Source organism: Sorex fumeus, unplaced genomic scaffold (genome assembly GCF_029834395.1).
Source record: "Sorex fumeus unplaced genomic scaffold, SorFum_2.1 ptg000095l, whole genome shotgun sequence".
In the NCBI taxonomy this organism is placed as follows: domain Eukaryota; kingdom Metazoa; phylum Chordata; class Mammalia; order Eulipotyphla; family Soricidae; genus Sorex; species Sorex fumeus.
In genome coordinates, this window is record NW_026606152.1 from 9,616,428 (window position 1) to 9,638,172 (window position 21,745).

At 42.1% G+C, this 21,745-nt stretch overlaps 1 protein-coding gene and 1 pseudogene across 1 annotated transcript in view; one reads left to right on the forward strand and one right to left on the reverse strand.

The window, feature by feature from the left end:
- The window catches only part of SKA3 (spindle and kinetochore associated complex subunit 3), a 36,088-nt gene that overhangs the window by 832 nt on the left and 13,511 nt on the right, over window positions 1–21,745 (reverse strand). Inside the window, exons 2-7 of the mRNA XM_056132955.1 lie at window positions 20,841–20,902; window positions 20,576–20,741; window positions 7,997–8,408; window positions 7,021–7,106; window positions 1,694–1,779; window positions 773–976 (exon numbers count right to left, since the gene is read on the reverse strand). Of these exons, the coding sequence (XP_055988930.1) occupies window positions 773–976; window positions 1,694–1,779; window positions 7,021–7,106; window positions 7,997–8,408; window positions 20,576–20,741; window positions 20,841–20,902 (1,016 nt within the window). The remainder of the gene's footprint in view (window positions 1–772; window positions 977–1,693; window positions 1,780–7,020; window positions 7,107–7,996; window positions 8,409–20,575; window positions 20,742–20,840; window positions 20,903–21,745) is intronic.
- On the forward strand, window positions 3,171–3,548 carry LOC130040667 (40S ribosomal protein S15a-like; annotated as a pseudogene).

The following is a 21,745-nucleotide window of genomic DNA, read 5'->3' on the forward strand; positions in this document are numbered from 1 at the left end:
TTACTCCTGGCTCTGCACTCAGGAATTACTCCCGGCAGTGCTCATGGGATCATATGGGATGCTGGGAATTGAACTCGGGTCGGCCGCGTGCAAGGCGCTACCCTACCCGCTGTGCTATCGCTCCAGCCCCAATATGGACATTTTAATTTATTATTTCATTTTTGTTCTTGGGCCACTCCTGGAGCTGCTCTGGGGTAATTCCTGGCTCCGCACTCAGGAATCACTCATGGTGATAATGAAATGCCAGGAATGGAACCTGGGCCGGCCATGTGCAAGCCAACTGCCCTCCTTGCAGTACTATCGCTCAAGCCCCAATATGGACATATGGTTGATCTCCCACATGATACAGCAATTCCACTTCTGGAATTTACCCCAAGGACCCAAAAACTATTCAGAAAAAACATTTGTGGGCCGGTACAGTGGATAGGGTGTTCTGCATATGACTAATCTGAGTTTGATTCCCAGCATTCCATCTGTATGGTTGGTCTACTGAGCACGGCTGACATCAAATTTCAGAGTATGAAAACAGATTTAAGAGAAAATGCTCCTTCAGGGCGTAAAAGGATTAAGTTACCAGCTTGTGCTGAGCTCAGAAGAGCCTTAACCAGGTGACTTGAGAAGGGCCAAACAACCGAGGATTTGTATTTTCTCAATACCCAACCACCCTATTAGCCAGGAGATAAACAAGACCATTTTAATACAGCTTCAGATTCTTAATATAAATAACTATTTTAAAAAGTGCATCAGAAAAACAAATAGCTAGGAAAATAACCTGGAGAACATCTTCTGGAATTGTAGTTACATCTGGAGGTGTTGGTGTTTGGAGCAGATTCTCACAAGAAGAAATTTTAGGAGAAGAGGGAGCTGTGAAATTCTTGAAGCACTCATCCGAACTGAAAACTAATGATATGCAATCCTTCATTTCCAGTTCATCTGATGAACAGTTTGTTTCAGATAATGGATAGCTTGTAGACATCTATTGAATAAAAATAAATCTTTTATAAATAACAAAAAATGTTAGTACTTCGTAGCTCTGCTGTGGTCTCCAAGTTTAGTCTCAAAATGACCATCACTTCCCTGAGTACTGAAAATGCAATATCAAATGGGAAATACTAATAAAATATTGCAAATACTAATAAAGTTGAAGCTAGAGTTTATATTTTTGTTTTATAAAGTTTAAGGTTTTATTAAGGCTAGAGAAATAGTACAGTGTTATCTATAATTTGACATTTGGATTTTCCCCCATACGTTGATCTTATAAATAATGCTGTATAACCTTCCTCTTTAATTTCTTTATGTTTTTGTTCCAATGTGCCTAAAAATAAATTCTGCTATGGTTAAAGGGCATAAAAGGTCTTAGACCATTATTTCTTGTTTTCTGGGTCACACCCTGCAGTGCTATGGGGCTTCTCCTGGTTCTGCACTCAGGAATTACTCCGATGGTGCTCAGAGGACCATATGGGATGCTAGGTTGGTCATTTGCAATGCAAGTAGCCCTTCCACTGTACTATCTCTCTGTCCCTAGGTTTTATACCATTTAATATGTGTTACTAAATTATCCTTCAGAAATACATTATAAATACATTCCCAGAGGCTTCATGAGTTTTTTAAACACATTTTTCAAGTGTTGAAATAATAGTGTATCTGAGTCATTAAAAAATAAGTAGAGCTTTTTAATTTTATGGGAATTTACCAAAGTTCTGCTGTTCTTTGTAGAAGGAATTTTCAAACCAGGCGTGCAGAATGTAGGTGCTAAGGGGGAATTTGTATACTCAGCATCTAGAAGACACAGAATGGCATGAAAATAAATATTAAAAATAAACTTAAAATAAAGATGCCAACTTTGTTTTATTTTATTTTATTTTTATGTCATACCTGGCGATGCTCAGAGGTTATTCCTGGCTCTGCACCTAGGAATTATTCCTGGGGTGCTCAGGGGATCTTTTCGAATGCCAGGTCGGCTGCATGCAAGGTAAACACCCTACCTGCTGTTATATCACTCCAGCACCAAAGACTTGAACTTTAAAGTCATTATACTGATAGACCTAAAATCCTTAAAATGCACTGAGGAAATACAGGCAACATTCTCCATTATACCGTCTCTAAAGTCATCTTCAGAAAGTTATGTTGGCCAAGAAAACAAATAAACATAAACAATGGGACTACAACAAATTTAAGATGCTTTTGCACTGCAAAAGAAACAATGACTAGATTAAGAAAATATCCTATTGACTAAGAAAGTATTTGGTTATCACACATTTGACAAAAGGCTAAGATTCAAAATTCATAAAGCACTCAAAAAATTTAAGAGCAAAGTACATTAACCTATCAAAAAATTGGAAAGGTGAATAGACACTTCCTATTAATAAGAGAAAACAATCGCTGGGGGGCTGGAGAGATAGCACAGTGGGCAGGGCGTTTGCCTTGCACGCGGCCAACCTGGGTTTGATCCCCGGCATCCCATATGGTCTCCCCAGCACCCCCAGGAGTAATTCCCAAGTGCAGAGCCAGGAGTAACACCTGAGCATCACTGGGTGTGACCCAAAAAGCAAAAAAGAAAAGAATAAAAAGAAAACAGTCTCCGGAGGCCTAGGGGATTGTCGTCTATATTGACAGTGTAGACCTTGAGGAAATTATGCTAGATGTCATAAGTCAAATGGAGATAGACAAATATGATTTTAGCCATATGTGAAAGATAAAGCAAACAAAACAAAACACGTGTCTTTATACTCTGACGAGAAGAGGAGCTATGCAATACGTGAGTAACAAGGGTCATCTGCACAATGTACAAGAAACAAACTTTCAATGGTGATCACAGAATAGTGTACGAAGGACCTTGGAGTTAGCACAGCCTTGCATATACCTGACTTGGACTGACCCAGGATGGAGCTTTGGCTGCACATGGTGCCCGGAGCATAGACAGGTGTAGCCCTGAAGGCCCTTGAGTATTGCCCAATAAGTTCCTGAAGCTGGAGGGCCTGAACCACACATAGCTTCTGATCCTCACGTTGAACCATCCCACCTGGGATGCCCTGAGATGCCTGAGAGCCCTGAATGGCCCAAGCCCCCTGAACACTATTTAGGAGCCTGCCCTTCCAAACACAGTCAGACCCATTACTTTGTGTGCTTGTCCTTTCCGTCCTCTTTCTGCCATCTTTCTGTGAGCTGCCATGGTGTGTATGAACGTTCTGGCTGATGCCCTCAAAAGCAACAACAATGCTGAGAAGTGAGGCAAGTGACAGGTGCTCATCTGGCTGTGCTCCAAAGTCATTTTGAGATTCCTCACCATTACGATGAAACAGCTTCATCAGTAAATTTGAAATCAGAGTGGAGAAAATTATCATGAATTTTACAAGCAAATTGAACAAGTGTGGTGTGATCAACCCCACATTTGCTGTGCAGCCAAAGATCTAGAAAAATGATAAAATAACTTTCTCCTATCCTGTCAGTTTGGTTTCATTGTACTGACAATTGCAGCGGCATCATGGACCGTGAAGAAACAAGAGGAAAACACAGGAGAGAAAATTCTGGGATTCTTTTTTGTGTAGTTTCTTAGGGCAGCAGCGCTCTATCTCTCCTGCCGCTTGCATTCAGTTGTCTCCACTTCTCCCCCCCTGGGGAGGCTGACAGCCATGGGTAGGCAAAGGAAGGTACGAGGGCCAGGCTGGTCGGTATCAATTGCAGTTTATTCCCATCTCCTCTCTAGATTCCTCCGGTTACTCCTGGTTCTGCACTCAGGAATTACCCCTGGCGGTGCTCAGGGGACCATATGGGATGCTGGGAATCGAACCCGAGTTGGCCGCGTGCAAGGCAAACGCCCTACCCTCTGTGCTATTGCTCCAGCCCCTCATTCTCCTTCTTGCTTCCCCCTCAATCTCCTTCCAGCTTGGAGATCTGACTCTGCCCCCCTTCAGTCTTACAGTCTTAGTTTATACAGCAATCCCATAGGGTGTTGATACAAAGGTGGGTTGCACATCAACAAATCAACAAAGAGGGCTAAGTTCACTCCTCCAGGAAATTAACTCAAGGACAAAATCTCATTTAAGGAGATTACTCCAGATTACTAGGAGATCCACTCAAGGGTGGGATCCCAACGAGGGTGTGTCGCTTTCTTCTAGTAGCACTGCACTGCAGCACTGTCCTCTCATTGTTCATTGATTTGCTCGAGCAGGCCCAGTAAGGTCTCCATTGTGAGACTTGTTACTGTGTTTGGCATATTGAATATATCATGGGGAGCTTGTCAGGCTTTGCCGTGAGTGCAAGATACTCTTGGTAGCTTGCTGGGCACTCTGAGAGGGGCGGAGGAATAGAACCTGGGTTGGCCCAATCGGCAGTGTGTAAGGCAAATGTCCTACCCCCTGTGCTATCACTCCAGCCATCCTCAACTAGTAATCCACTTAAATAGTTGTAATAAATCTATTTCTAGCAATGTCATTCTGTATGAGCAGTAAGAGAAATAAACTTACAGTTTGGTTCTTCCTGAGGACACCTCACTATATACTCCAGACCGTAGTCCTCAGGCCAGGTTAGTCTTCCTAACCCCATCAGGGTCCTAGTCTTGTCATTATTTTTGGATCATGATAGCATCTGTCCATGATCATGCCCTCAACTTATAGTTGAGTATTGTGGCGCTTTGGCCTGGCCCATATCAATGCAGGGTAGCTTACAGCTTGCCCTGGGTCCATTCAGTCCCTTGTCGGGACCCTGCTTTTGGGGTGCTAGGAACTAAGGGAAACTGAGTCAAGAACGCAGATGCCCAGGAGTAAATATTATTCAGTCAATCAATGCCCAAGTTACAAAAGCATAGTATCAACTGTCTTCCTGTGTCCATACAGAAAGGACATTGCTTTAAGGTAAACTATGCAAAAGACATAACTTACAATACAAGTTCAGTGTCCTTAGAAGGATCTGATCTTCAAGCTAACAATCTGATTAGGGGAAAAAGATGATTAATTGGTTGGGGAGGAGAGCACAGAGAAGAGTTTACAGATAAACACAGTGGAATGGGAATGACTTGGGAGTACTATGATAGGTGTAGCCTGATAAACCTAAGCTCCCTGTGCCGAGGGAGAAAGGACAAACAATGTTATCCTACACTTTTTCTAAGGACGTAATAACTATGAGCAAATAAAATGCTTCACTAGAAAAAGAAACAACACAGACACAGAAACATATACCTAAACCTCAAACAAAAACAAGCAAACAAAAAATTCATCCTACTTCAGAAGTCAAAGATAGTCTTTGACTTTCTAAAGAGTTTATGATGTATTGGGAATTAATTTCTGAGTGTGACATGAAGTAGTAATTCAACAGACACAGTCTCTCTCTACTTTTCTGTCAGTGGCCCTGATCCTGGCACCTCATACTCACTCTGCCCCCCAGCACAACTGGACATGACTGGGATGATTCCTGAGCTTCATTGACCAGGTGACTGGGGTGGCCCCTAGCATGCCAGATCATCTCCTCACTAGCTTGCACATGCTGACTGAGTATCACTGAATGGGGGTGCCAGGGTGAAGGTCCGGATTAAAAACTAAAATGCGTGCGTGCGCACACACACACACACACACTGCCCTTTAATATTATGGTTTTACTTATGAATTAAGTTCTAAGGTTACTCTGAGTCAGTTCACATTTGTTTGTTCAGGAGAATAAGATGACTTTTTTTTTTTTTAAACGGGGGCATTGGGGGCAAAATCAGCAGTGCTCAGGACTTACTACTGGCTTTGCACTCAAGGATCGCTACTGCCTTGCTGTGCTTGGCTATCATATGGGGTAGCCAGGAATCAACCCAGACTGGCTCTGTGCAGGGCAAGGGCCTGACCCACTGTACTATTGCTCCGGCCTGAGAACCAGATAACATAATGAAACTCACTGTCACTGTCCTCCTGTTGTTCATCGATTTGCTCGAGTGGGCCCAGTAATGTCTCCATCATGAGACTTGTTGTTACTGTGTTTGGCATATCGAATACATCACAGGTAGCTTGCCAGGCTCTGCCGTGCAGGCGAGATACATAATAATGAAACTCAATAACACAAAATGAAGTCAGTGAGTTTAGAACAAAATTTTTTTCTGGAAATATGTACAAAACTCTGACAGTGCTATTTTATAACAAATGTGTCAGGGTGGGGCCAGGCTTGGTGGAGAGCACAGGCATGGTTATGGTGGGTGGACTGGGCTCAATCCCTGACAATAAAAAACAAGCCAATATATTTGAGATAGCCAGCTGAGTCTCAATCATAATTCAAATAACTAGTTTCAGTGGCTGGAATGACAGCACAGCAGGTAGGACGCTTGCCTTGCATGTTGCTGACCCAGGTTCATCCCTCGAGCCCGCCAAGAATGATCCCTGAGCACAGAGCTGGGAGTAAGCCCTGAGCACCACCATGTGTGGGCCAAAAACAAAAACAAAATCAAAATGAAAACAAAAAATAGTTTTAGGTTTTATAGGTAAAAGGTAAAGGCCCTCCCGTTGATCATCGATTTGCTCGAGCTGGCCCAGTAACGTCTCCATTGGAGACTTTGTTGTTACTGTGTCTGGCATATCGAATACGTCACGGGGAGCTTGCCAGGCTCTGCCATGCGGGCGAGATACTCTCGGTAGCTTGCCGGGCTCTCCGAGAGGGGCGGAGGAATCGAACTCGGGTCGGCCATGTTGGCTGCGTGCAAGGCAAATGCCCTACCCGCTGTGCTATTTAGGTTTTACAGTTTCATGAAAACATATTTCATGAAATACATAAGATAAATGGGAGAAAGGGGTACTATTTCTTCAAGATTGGTGAATATGAATGCTGAAATAGAAAATGTTGATAACAATGTTTGTCATTAAGAGTACTGAAAAAAACACCAGAAAATGGTATGTTCCTCTTGTCGATAATATGTTCAACTTCATTCGAATGATACTTAATGCAGTATTTATTAATTAAGATGCAGAAGGCTACTAAGAAAATACAAAGGTCACAAAAACAACTCTATGCAAAGAGTATAGCTTTGAGAAACAATTTGATTTTCACACTTACCATTTTTTTCTAATCGCTGGATTATGGGGTCAGGAGAAACAGTGGAAATATCATTACTCATCAGTTCTGTTTCAAGGAACTGCTCACTGTTATGATTAAGAAAAAAATAAGGAAAAAAAATAGTATCAAACTTATGGAAAACAATCCTACCATGTATCAAATCTAAAGCAATATTCGGGTTTTTGTTCTTTTAAATATGGGCCACTTCTAGTAGAGGTTAGTCCAGGAACTGGTGGTGCTTGAGGGCCACTTGGACAGTCCTAGCAGTACTCAAGGCCACCAGGGCTAGACCTAGAGGTGTTCCAAGGTGCCACATAGTGCTGAGGATGGAACTCTGAGCCTGCACACACCAATCACGAGTTATGAGGGAACTATTTTGTGTGTGTGTGTGTGTGTGTGTGAGTGTGTGTGTGTGTGTGGAGAGAGGGGGGTTACTCATAACCCCCAATAAGCTCATAATTGAGCTTCACTACCACCTGAGTTAAATGGTACCCGAGAACAGACAACTGGACAAAGAAACTATGGCACATTTATAAAATGTAATACTACACAGCTGTTAGGAAAGAAGAAGTCATGAAATTTGCCTATAAATGGATGGACATGGAGAGTATCATGCGGAGTGAAAGTATCAAATCTAAAGCAATATTCAGCTTTTTGTTCTTTTAAGTATGGGCCACTTCTAGTAGAGGTCAGTCCAGGAACTGGTGGTGTATATTTATATACAAAAATATATATAGCAGAAAACTAATATCTATGGCTAGAGAAAACGGGCTAGGAGGACTGGTTGGAATCAACCACAAGTGTGTAGGGGGTAGGAGGTAGGTAAGATTTTCATACTGGGTATGAAAATCCAGTATATGAAAATCTTTCAAAGGAAAGATCTGATCTGAAACAGGACTAAATCCTAAGAAAATCAGTTAAGCACAAAAAACTAATAAAGTTAAACAAAAATGTATTTTTTAAGAAAGTTGCTTACCATTTATTTTTCTCCATATTTTTAAGTCCTATCGTGTAATCGTCATTTAAACAAAGAGTATAATCAGAGATACCAAAATGCTCTAATTTAGGAGTAATACACTCAAAATCATCCATCTTTAGTACACACTTTGGAGTTTTGGGTACAGTAACTAGTGATTCTTTGGTAGATGGAGTTATGATTTCTGGCTCTTCTTTACGGTTATTTACGACTTGTGGAACATTTGGTAGAACATGTGATATCATGTACCGCTCAAGACCAAAATCCGAAAGCTGTGGACTACGTGGAGACTTCTCAGAAACAGAACTGCTTGGAGCAGCAAGATCAGACAAATCATCCTTCATATCAGAGTTCTGAAGTTCTTCATGCTTCACAGATTCTACTTTGGAGTCATTGATATCATAATCATCCACTGGAATTAAAAATCAAGATCACACTTGGTTAAATACCAAATTGGGAAATTAAAAACAAAACCACATAAATTATCTCCATTAGAAATATTCTAATTCTAATAAAAAATTCTAATTCTCTCCTTAGTCACTAATACTTTATTTCTACTTTCTCTTTACTAAGATTCTAATGACATATTAGAGAAGTAAAATAAAAACTAGAGTTATAACATGAAAATATATAACAAAAGAGGGGGAGAAAAGAAAAAAGCAATAATCATTAAAAAAGTTAAATTTCCTTATTTAATGTGATTTGTTGGATTTTAATAAACTGTAAAACTATTCTATCATTCATAATTTCCATGTGAAATGATTGATATTACTTTAGAATTTTAACTCACAAATTAATAACCAAAAGAAGAGACTGTTGTCCTAGTATCTACAGAATGGAACTTGTGCAATTTATCACCACATGAATAGAATTGAGTGAAGTCAGAAGGAGAGGGACAGACACAAGACTGATCTCTCCTGTTTATGAGATAGAGACAAGTAACTTAGGACAAGAAATTGGACACTTGATCTACAGAACTGAGCTTATCTGGATGCAGGAGAGATGGAGGGACAGACAGGAAGGGTGTGTTCTGGCCCTGGGATACAGGCAGAAGTTGACACTCTGGTGGTAGTATACTGTTGTAATGTCCACTAACAACAGTGTAAATCATGAAGATCAATATAAATGTGAGAAAATGGAATTTGGAGGAATTGCATAACCTCCTCCCAAAACCCATTCTAGGCTCATGTTCTCTCTTGAACCCATATTTCTTTCTCTCCTCCCCCTCTGGAGCAGTCCATGTTCTCTCCTGAACATGATGTCCCCTCTCTGCGTCTTCTTGCTCTCACCTCTAAATTTCTTTCAATAAAAACTATTTGCTTCATCAAAAAGAAAAAAAAAATTTAAAGACAACGACATTTGGGACTAGAGCGATAGTACAGTGGGCAGGGCACTTGCCTTGCCTGTGGCTGACTCAAGTTCAATCTCCGGTATCCCAAATTAAATTAATTTGAAATGCACAATATCACTTAATCCCCGTTATTCATCGATTTATTCGAGCGGGCGCCAGTAACGTCTCCATTCATCCCGGTTGCGTGCTAGTGTAGCCCAATGGTATCTGTTCATTTTAGGAACATGCAGAGCCTCAAACCGATCATTTAGGGTCTTGACGAAGAAGTCTGACCATCTTGTAGGTGGGCGTCCACGTGATCTTTTGATGTCCCGTGGAATCCAATCAGTAATGGCTCTAGTCCAGCGGTTGTCTGTAAACCTCATTACATGTCCAGCCCATCTGATTTTTGATGTCTTGGCAAATGAGACAGTGTCCCTGATTCTTGAGCGTTGACGAAGATCAGAACTCCGGATTCTATCTCTCATTTGAGTGAATCGTGATATTCCAAGCATAGTTCTTTCGATTCCTCTTTGAGATACCCGAATAGCGTTCTCATCCCGTTTTCGTAGGGTCCAGGTCTCTGAGGCATATGTTAATGCAGGAAGAACAGTGGAATCAAAGAGATGTGCTCGTAGCTGGAGGTTCTTTGTCCTTTTAGTTATTTCTTCAATGCTCTTGAAGGCATTCCAAGCCGCTCTCTTCCTCCTGTGCAACTCAGGTGCCAGGTCATTCATCATGTTGATTTCTCGACCTAGGTATATATAACTGTTGCATTCAGAGATGGTGGTTCCGTTGAGAGCGAATGGAGCGTCAGGAACAAGGCTGTTTCTCATAAACATTGTCTTCGTAAGATTCAGCTGTAGTCCGACCTTTCCACATTCACGGTCAAAGTCGTTCAGCATTTGTGCTGCTTGGCTGATGTTTGGTGTTATTAGAATAATGTCATCAGCAAAGCGGAGGTGGTGTAGTTGCCGACCATCTATCTTCACTCCCATGCCTTCCCATTCCAGTCGTCACATGATGTTCTCGAGGGTGGCACTGAAGAGTTTTGGTGAAATGGTATCACCCTGCCGCACCCCTCTCTTGACATCAACGATCACTTCTTTGTAGAATGATGAGATCCTGGTAGTGAATCCGTAATACAGCTCACGGAGGATCTTGATGTATTGGGCTTGAATGCCCTGATTGGCTAGGGCTTCCATGACCGCTTCCGTCTCAACAGAATCAAAGGCCTTCTTTAAATCAATGAACGTTAGACAGAGCGGCATCTTGAACTCCCGAGATACCTCAATGACCTTAGTAATCATGTGGATATGGTCGATGGTACTGAATCCTTTACGGAATCCAGCTTGTTCACATGGTTGTCCTTCATCTAGTGTTCTACTAATCCTATTCAGGATGACTCGAGTGAATAGTTTGTAGATGACAGACAATAGGCAGATTGGGCGATAGTTGCAAATGTCGTGGATGTCTCCTTTCTTGTATAGTAGTACAGTCCTGCTGGTTTTCCATTGGGATGGAACCTTGCATTCAGACAGGTAGTGTGTGAAGAGCCGAGCCAATGTATTGATGAGAATTGATGGTAAGTTTTTCAGGTGTTCAGGTCTGATCTTGTCTGGGCCAGGTGCTCTTTGTTTCTTTACCGACGAGATGGCATGTTGGATTTCGGAAGGGAGAACATTGGGAACGACATATCCATCATGTGGTATGTGGTATGTGGGCAAGTGGACGTGGCTATTAAAGAGATCTGAGTAGAAGTCATGAATAATCTTCTCCATTGCCCTTCTGGAAGATGTGATAGATCCATCATGATGTCGGAGGGCAGTCATCTTGGTTTTGTAGTTGGTGAAGGACAGGCGGGCATTACGAATGCTTTTCCCAGCTTCTGCCGCATCTACCAGTACTGCTGCTCTCCTGTTTTTGAGGTCATCCTTGATGGCTTCTCTGCACTGTTTTGCCAGTTCGGATGTTCGCCTGAGGCATGAGCCAAGCCACGTTGGCAAATAAGTTCAAGAGTGTTCAAAGAAAGGCGGTTTTTTGTGGTTATCTCTCTCTTGGCATTCCTTGCACAATCATGGAGATGCTGAATCATTCGATTGTATTCCTCATCAATGTTGTCAATGATGGCATCTTCCCATGTTGCCGCAACAGAGCCAAAGAGCTCCCAGTTGGTGGTTGTTCTGGGAGTCCTCTTCTTAAACCTTGCATTCTTTTCTCCTCGTTCTGTGAGGTAGAATTTTGCACGAAGAAGACGGTGGTTTGATCCCGTTTGGAATTTTGGGACAACAGCAATATCAGTTAGGCAAAACCGCCAATTGAATATGATGTGGTCTATTTCATTGTGGAACCGTCCATTGGGAGACTCCCATGTCCAACGTTTAGATTCAGCCTTTTGGAACTGTGAGTTACCATGGAAGGTTTTGGTTGACAAGATGAACTCAGACAGTCTGTCACCCTGTTCGTTCCATTCTAGGCTATGGGTCCCGATGTGGAGTTCATCGACTGATCTTCTTGGTCCTATCTTGGCATTAAAATCACCGACAATGATCTTGTAGAAGGTGTGATCTTCTTTATAGAACTTCTCCAGCTCCATGTAGAATTTCTCAGTTTCTCTTTCACCATAACTGGATGTTGGTGCATAGACAACAAAGATAGAAACTGCCGGTAGTGAGGCACATTTATTCAAGTGTAATTGTCCGATTCGGGTTGTTATGAAATGCACAATATAGTAATAAGTAAACGGGGAGTGGAGCCAGATATAAGTTATAACTTAATAAGGGTTCAGGTACATGTCAGAACCAAGGAAAGAACCCAAAGAGCTGGAGCACATGCTTTGCATGATGAATCCTGGGTTCAATCACGGCATAAATGGTACTCTGAGCACCAGCAGCAGTAATCCCTGAGCCCACAGCCAGTAGTAAGGCATGACCCTGGGTAGGCCCCTCAAAAGACAGCTACTTTTGTTTTTCACTTATTCAAAAAAATTTTGAATTTTTTCAGATCACTGTCTCTAAGTGGTCAGGGTTTTTTCCTGGCTCTGAGCTCTGAGATCACTCCTGGAGGGCTTAGGGGAAATATGGGATGTCAGAGATAGAACCCAGGTTGGATACTTGCAAGGCAAATGCCCTATCAGCGTACTATTGGGCCTTGACCCAAAAGGAGAAAAAACTTTAATCCTATCTGGTATACTTCTATCAAAAACCTAACTGAATGAAATAATGAGTTTTGGAAACAGATGAGGCTTTTTTTTTTTTTGGAAGATTTTTAGGTGCGGAGGAGAGAGAGAAAGAGAATAACGTACTCAAGAGAGAACATGGGCTTCTCCAAGGGTGGAGAGAGAGCCCCTACACACATCCCAGCATTAGACACGAAAGCATGAAAGTACACATCTCAAGAGGGGAGACGCGGGCGACACATGTGCTCAGCCTACATGTGCTCGGCCACGTGGGCACAAGCAGTACCCAAACAATGGAACTTAAAGTCTGGGAAGTAAAATACAAACCAGGAGACGTTCCATCTGAGATCTTTGAGTGTGTCTTTGATGTCTATACAAAATATATAGGCACTGAACAAGTGAACCCAGCAAATAAACTTATCCCTTACTACTCAAAGTGCTTCAGATATATCACTTAGGCCTCAGTAATTGAAATCTTAAATGGAAACCTAGATCTCTGTTTAAAATATATTTGCATCTCTACTCTTCTATTTTGTCACAGATGATATTATTAAAATTACTAACCTAAAATGTTTTAAAGAATGTCACAGTCCTCCCGTTGTTCATCGATTTGCTCGAAGCGGCCCAGTAACGTCTCCATCGTGAGACTTGTTGTTACTGTGTTTGGCATATTGAATACGTCACGGGTAGCTTGCCAGGCTCTGCTGTGCAGGCGAGATACTCTCGGTAGCTTGCCGGGCTCTCCAAGAGGGGCGGAGGAATCGAACTCGGGTCGGCCATATTGGCTGCGTGCAAGGCAAACGCCCTACCGCTGTGCTATAGCTCCAGCCCTTTAAAGAATGTAATCTACAATAATTTTGGTAAATAAAAGCTAATTCTAAATTAAGGATTTAATTTGCAACATGGATTGTATAATGCCTGTACTCAATGTTTATTTGTCAGAATTAATTTACCAACAGGAAAAATTAACAAGCTGATTTTGACTAAGGTTAATGAGAGAGATTTGAATACAAAGATCTGAATACAAAAATACAAAAAGATTTTGCTAAAATACTAATTACTGGACTTTAGTTTACTTTAGAAATGGGCAACCTACGGGGTCAGAGATTGGACAGTGGGTAAGATATAACTTGCATGTAACTGACAAGGTTAGATTCCCAGAACTCAATATGGTCCCGGAGCACCATTAGGAGTGATTAAGCATCAACAAAGCTAAGGGTGTGTCCAAATAAAAGAGGGAAAAAAAAAAAGACACAGTTTTACAACATACAGCCGAGGAGAAGGACCACATGGAGGGCGGGAACCACAGATCCCGGAGAAAAACAAAACAGGTTCCAAAAAGAGTTGAGATCACCGGCAAGTCCCAGATGGGGTAGGTACCGCATCCCGCCTCCCCCAGATGGAACCCCCGTTACCAGAAGCCTCTACAAGCACAGCTCGAGTATGCGGGAACTAGGACTTTTTCTCAAATCTGCCGGGACTACAGCTCCCAGGTAACCTCTGATTCCGGAAGTCACGCCCACAGCCCGCTCCCCAGCGCCATCTTTACAACATACAGCCGAGGAGAAGGACCACATGGAGGGCGGGAACCACAGATCCCGGAGAAAAACAAAACAGGTTCCAAAAAGAGCTGAGATCACCGGCAAGTCCCAGATGGGGTAGGTACCGCATCCCGCCTCCCCCAGATGGACATCTCTCTATATACAAAGTGATCAATGGGAAGTAAACCACCCAACCTTTCTCCCTGAAAATCAGAGTTAAGTTTGGAGCACGGCCACAGCCCCAGAAACACAGGACTTAATGCAGAACCCAGCAGCTTGGAGCAGAAAAGTGAAAGGACTATGCGTTAATCCAGGCCATCATGTCTGCCCGGAGAGGAAAGGGTGTTGCCCCATTCGCCCTCTCTTCTCTGGAAAGAAAGATGGCGGCCGCATGGGAGCCTTGTGGACAGCAGGTATGAGCTGGGGGTGTGGGGGCGATTAAAACCTCATGGGAAGGGGGGCGTTCCGGTCCGTCCTTCACGCCCTACCGAGGCCACCAGTTGCCCCCCACGAGTGGCTCTCCAGCACGGCCACAGCCCCAGAAGCACAAGGACTTAATGCAGAACCCAGCAGCTTGGAGCAGAAAAGTGAACGGACTATGAGTTAATCCAGGCCATCAAGTCTGCCGGAGGGGATAGGGTGTTGCTCCCTTCCGCCCTCCTCCCTCTGGAAAGAAAGATGGTGGCCACATGGGAGCCTTGTGGACAGCAGGTATGAGCCGGGGGTGTGGGGGCGACTAAAATCTCATGGGAAGGGGGGCGTTCCGGTCCATCCTTCACGCCCTACCGAGGTCACCAGTGGCCCCCCACGAGTGGCTCTCCAGCACAGCCACGGCCCCAGAAGCACAAGGACTTAATGCAGAACCCGGCAGCTTGGAGCAGAAAAGTGAAAGGACTATGCGTTAATCCAGGCCATCATGTCTGTCCGGAGGGGAAAGGGTGTTGCCCCATTTGCCCTCTCTTCTCTGGAAAGAAAGATGGCGGACGCATGGGAGCCTTGTGGACAGCAAGTATGAGCCGGGGGTGTGGGGGCGACTAAAACCTCATGGGAAGGGGGGCGTTCCAGTCCGTCCTTCATGCCCTACCGAGGCCACCAGTTGCCCCCCACGAGCAGCTCTCCAGCACGGCCACAGCCCCAGAAGCACAAGGACTTAATGCAGAACCCAGTAGCTTGGAGCAGAAAAGTGAACGGACTATGCGTTAATCCAGGCCATCAAGTCTGCTGGAGGGGAAAGGGTGTTGCCCCATTCACCCTCTCTTCTCTGGAAAGAAGGATGGCGGCCGCAAGGAGCCTTGTGGACAGCAGGTATGAGCCGGGGGTGTGGGGGCGACTAAAACCTCATGGGAAGGGGGGCGTTCTGGTCCGTCCTTCACGCCCTACCGAGGTCACCAATTGCCCCCCACGAGCGGCTCTCCAGCACAGCCACAGCCCCAGAAGCACAAGGACTTAATGCAGAAACCAGCAGCTTGGAGCAGAAAAGTGAAAGGACTATGCGTTAATCCAGGCCATCATGTCTGTCCGGAGGGGAAAGGGTGTTGCCCCATTCGCCCTCTCCTCTCTGGAAAGAAAGATGGCGGCTGCATGGGAGCCGTGTGGACAGCAGGTATGAGCCGGGGGTGTGGGGGCGACTAAAACCTGATGGGAAGGGGTGCGTTTCGGTCCGCCCTTCACGCCCTACCGAGGCCACCAGTTGCCCCCCACAAGCGGCTCTCCAGCATGGCCACGACTCCAGAACACAGAAACCAATTTCTTAACTATCTGACTTTCAGTAGAAATACTTCCAGGGTCAATAGGTAAAATAGCAGAAATCCAAAACCAACATTTAATTCTTGAACCCAGCTGTAGAAAGCAAATCACTTCACAATGCTTTTTCGGCATGTCTGATTTGGGGGGTAAACTCTAAATAATAGTGGTGAATCTTTTATTGAAACAATGAATCTAATCAAAGCAGATAGAGTGTTAACTAGAATTCATCTGCCTCACAGGGACTCGGAGGGGTGGGGGGTGGGGTTTATTGGGGTTCTTTATGGTAAAAAATAAGTATTGGTAAAGGGAAATGTGTTTGATATTTGCATGACTGAGACCTAAACCTGAAAGCTTTGTAACCTTTCCCACAGTGATTCAATAAAAAATAAAAAAGACACAACAGTAATAGAGCTATTTCAAGCTGATTCACTTGAAAATTAAACTGAAAAGAAGCACATATTGTAGAGATTCTGAAAAGTTTTATGTAACTCTTTTAATTTAAAGGATGCCATTAAAATACTGATTTTTACCATTACAGAATTTCAAAGTTAGGGAACTAAGATCGGAAGTTTAGAGGTAATACCACTGTATGACTGAAACCCAATCATGAACAGCTCTGTAATGCTCTATCACATGGTGATTCAATTAAAAAAATTTTTTTTAATTTTTTAAAAAATTCTTTTTTTTTGTACATAGCCAGCAATGCTCAGGGATTATTTACTCCTGACTGCACTCCAGGATCACTCCTGGTGGGCCCGGGGACTATATGGGATGTCAGGGATAGAACTTGGGTCAGACATTTGCAAGGTGAGTATCCTATCCACTACTATACTATAGCTCCGCCCCATTGAACAGGCTTGTCAAATTGAAACTGTTGGACTTGGGAAATTGTATCCAACTGTGGCTGGAGATGCCTTGCCACATTTGGCCTATTCACCCAATTTCTTCACTATGTCAAAGGCTTTTCTTGTATTTGGGAATCTTTGGCTGTTTGTAGGATATAATAATGTACATGATCATTTTGACCTCTTTTTTAGTAGCTAAGAAATTTGTGGGATAAGGATATTTTTTCTCCAAGTGTTTAAAATACATCTAAAGGCCAGTGCAATCTTCTCATGGGAAGTGTACCAAAGTTTTAAATTAAAATTGGAGGTTTAGTTTGATTTTTAAAAATTATTATTATATAGGTTTTCCCTTTCAAGTGTTTTGTCAACTCATAATTTTGCTGCTTTGAAAACACACAGCGGACGAGGAAAATAGTTTACTGAGTTTATAGTATGCTTCACATGTGCGAGGCTGGGATTTGAACCCCTGCACTGCATGGTCACCTGGAAGCAGCCCCTATGGTGGAAGCAGCCACCCAATGGTGCATCCTTAGGCTTTGGCAATGAATCATCGGCCTGCATCACAGGGAAGAGACCCTGAGCCTCCTGAGCACCAACAGTGAAACCCAAAACAAAAGAATTCTTAAAATACTGCTGTTTTTTTCATGGGGTGGGGTGTAGCACACCTGGCGATGCTCAGGGGTTACTGCTGGCTCTGCATTCAAGGATCACTCCGGACGGTGCTTAGGAGACCATATGGAATACTGAGGATCAAATAGGGTTGGCTGTGCAAGGCAAGTGCCTTACCCACAGTAATATCTCTCTGGCCCCTCAAAATAAATTTTCTCTAATTTCTAAAAAAGAAATAACAGATTCATTTTCAACATGTCCTATTTTATAATGTGCATACATCAGGCTATTTAGAAAGGAAATCTTCAAGCTAAAATCACATGAAGATAAAGGGTTGACAATGGTGCTGGAAAAATTGGATAGTTACTTTTAAGAAACTAAAGCTAAATTCACATCTTAAACCTCACACATAAGTCAATTCAAAGTGGATCAACGACCTTGAGATCAGACCAGAAACTATAAAGTACACCGAGGAAAATACAGGCAGAGCACTTCAAGATTTGGACCTCAAAAATGCCTGATCTGATATCACTTGCAAAGGCAACAAAATAAAAAATAAATGGGACTACATAAAGCCCGGCAAGCTACCGAGAGTATTCGATATGCCAGACACAGTAACAACAAAGTCTCCAATGGAGACGTTACTGGGCCCGCTCGAGCAAATCGACGATCAACGGGAGGGCCTTTACCTTTACCTTTACATAAAGTTAAAGAGCTTTTGCATGGCAAAAAAGACAGGCTAAAACTAAGAGACAGCTAACTGAAGGAGAAAAAATATTTGCACTCAACACATTAGATAAAGGTTTGATGTCCAGGATATATAAAATACTCACAAAGACTAACAACAACAAAAAATTTAAAAACCATATCAACAAATGGGGAGAGGAAGTAAATAGACACTTCTTAGAGGAAGACTGGTGGATGGCCAATAGGCACATGAAAAAATCACTCATCATCAAAGAAATCCAAATCAAGCTGACAATGAGATACCATTTCATACGAGTGAGAATAGCATATATCAAAAATAGTAGGAACTATGGTTGGGAAGTGGTGAAAAAGAACTCTCATCCACTGTTGGTGGGAATGTTGTCTGGTACAACCCTGTGGAAAAGTGTATGGAAAGAAACTTACAGTTGACTTAGAGTCAGTAAACTTAGTAAACTTAGAGTTGAACTGCCATATGACGCAGCAATCCCACTTTTGGGCCTCGATTCCCAGGACAAAAAATAATCCCAAAAGGCCATTATGAATACCATTATTCATTGCTGTACTCAGTACAATAGCTAAGATATGCAACCAACCTAGGCGTCCAATGACAGACGAGTGGATTATGAAGATGTGGTATATATATATAAAATGAAATACCATGCAGCTACAAGGAATGATGAAATCATGCAATTTGCTGCAACATGGCAGGAACTGGAAGATATGTTGAGTGAAAGACAAACATAGTATAATCTCACTTATCTGTGGAATATAGAATACTGAAAGAGGAAATGTATTATATTAAAAAGGGAATGCGCAGATCACCCTTGACAGTGTTTAGGGAGGAGACAGAGAAGAAAAGAAATCAAAGGGGGGGGGGGGGTAAGAGAATAGGAAGTAAAGAGTGAACAGGCATTAGGACTTCAGCTAAACCAGTGATATATGGTATAGTCTTATATCCAAAACACAGTCATTAAAACTGAAAACATGGAGAACTAAATCGCAACCACTGGAACTTTGCAATGTGACTGTCAATTGATAGGCAGTGGTAGAGTCAGGGTTGGGGTGGGGAAGGAAATATGGGAACACTTGGCAGAGGGACATTGAAACTGGTGGAGGGATTAGTATTGAATTGTTGCAGTCCTAAACTTGCCCATACTCCTGGCCCATGCTATCTTTGCCTGTCCTAATGCTACATGTAGTAACACCTGAGACTCTTAAATAAATATTGTACAAATCATATGTTATTTACAAACTAATCTTTCCTTTCCTGATCTTCAGTGAAATTAGGACAGGAGGTAAGGTGCTTGCTTTGCATGCGCCGACCCAGGTCTGATCCCCAGCACCACATACAGTCCCTTGAGCCCTGTCAGAAGTAAGTCTTGCATGATGTAAGCTGAATGTGGCCCCCAAAACAAAAAACCTTCAGTGAAATCTCACAGGTCAGTAACAGCAGTAACCAATATCTGCAAGTACCTACCAGATTGCAAAGTAAGTTTACATTCTTGTTCTGAATTTCACATACTAAGCCTATTTTGAAATATCTGTCAGTGTTTATACTAAAAATATTCAAAGGCACCCATTAAGAAAGGTTCAAATTACAAATCTTCCTTACCAGGGGATTTCTGTCAGTTTACAGAACTGTGCTATGGAGAGCTTTTTATAGCACTAGCTTAGATCTGACCCCAAGAAACACTGCTTTTAAAAGGGAGGCCTTGGATACTAACGTAAAACAGCAATATTGTTGGTCTGATAGCCTCAAGAATTCAAAAATACCCCTATCATCCTCAGGGAAGCCAGAAAAAGAGACTTACCAGAATCACAACTGCATAAGGGCATGTACTCCAATATGCGGATGAAGTATTCACAGCTAGTATCAGTCCAGACGCATCCAACAAAAATATTTTGAGCACAGGGGAATGGGGGCAGAGGGACGGACACCACATCCAAAGGTGCTCGTGGCTTACTACTGGCTCTGTACTCAGGGACCACTCCTGGTGGGGTTGGGGAACTAAGTGACGTGCTGGTAAATGCCCTACACACTGTACCATTGCTCTGGCCCAAAATACATTTGAAGACAAAAAACAACATTGGCACATGAAATTTCCTGGCAGAAGGGGGTTCTAAAATCCCTAAGGAAAAAAAGCCAAATAAAATAGCCTAATATATGGTATCTTTCACTTAAACTATCAGAAACTGGTAAGTTTGTTCTATTTTGCCAGAACAAAGACAAGTTCCAGTCAGCAGCAGAGCACCCACTACCTGGAGGCAACTATGGGTGTTTTTACGAACCTCTGGGTTTTGCTAAACATGCATTCCAAATCTAGTACTTCCAGCTAAATCCCACTGTAAAGCTCTTAAGGCTGCAGAAGACGAAGGACCACTGAATGAATCCAGAATACTATAAATCATTTGAAACTATAAAATAGGAATTACTGTCACTGGCCCCAAGCCTCCCAGATATGAACAAGTTCTGTGACTTATTTGTAAAAAAGAGGAACTGGCTGATATATATCGAGACTCTGGGTTGAATGAGAGAGGCTATAGCTATTTATCCTGTGTACTGCTGGGTGTGGCCCCCAAACAAAACAAAACAAGAAGTTATAAAATAGAATTTATTCACACCTGAATTTTTCTTGGCATGTAGATTATATCCATACTTTTGGAAATACTCAGTTATTTTCATGATATCCATTGAATTTTTTTTCATCAGTAGTTTTGTTGCTTTCATGAAGTCAATGCTTTCTTGACTTTCCAAACATGCTTTATCAAGAAGGACAGTGACATCATCCTTTCATAAGAAAAAATAGTACAGTATAATTTCTCTAACTTTGTACTGTCTGAGTTTTTACAATATTATATAAAAATTTAATTATTATAGAGGTCATACCTTTAGAGTCTGGACTTCTGAGCAAAGGTCATATAAAGTTCTCATTGAGTAATCTTCAGAATCTTCAAAATGAATAAAAAAAATAATAGAAAAAAATAAACATTAATTTAGTGTAGCTACTTAAAAATCACAAAATACACTTATCACTTATATTCTGGAAAGTGTTATATTTACCAGATATATTTGTTATATATGTTATATTTACCTGAAATATTTACCAGATTATAACATACTTACAGAAATCATAAGTTTATATTCTGATGACTTTCAAAATGAACACATTATCGAATGACTCTCAGAACAAGAAAAGGACAAAGGAGAGGAAGAGATCACAATACAAAGCAGAGGAAAGGAGATAGAGAATTTAATTAAATATTACAATTTTTTATTTTATGTTGAGCAATTTTTGCTATTTTAAAATCTTTCAAATGAGAATACTTCTAAAAGCTTTATTTGTTGGATATTAACCCTGTTTTAGGCTTCATCAATGAATTGCCCCCTTTCCTCCACCCAGAGAAGCTTATAGTGCTCTTACTAGCAACTCTAATTTAGTTAAAGTTTATCTTTAACCTTTCCTTTGTATTTTACCTCTTACTGTCACAGTTCCCCAAGTCAGTTTTGATTACTTGCCAAAACTTTCTGGTAACTCTGAACTTTGTATTTGAAGAGCTGTGTATTCGTACCTGTTTTTCTATTTCATCTATAGCCCTTTTACATTTTACTATGGAGCAATGTTCTTTGGTAAAAAAACAGAAAGACCATTAAGACTATGCTCCTAATATTCGGGAGCTGATAGATTCTGAAATGTATCTAGCCATTGGTCATAATTACTTGACTCAGAGTTCAGTTGCTGTAGTTCCTAACATCCCAAAAGGGTGGTCCCACTATGGGACTGGGAAGGACCC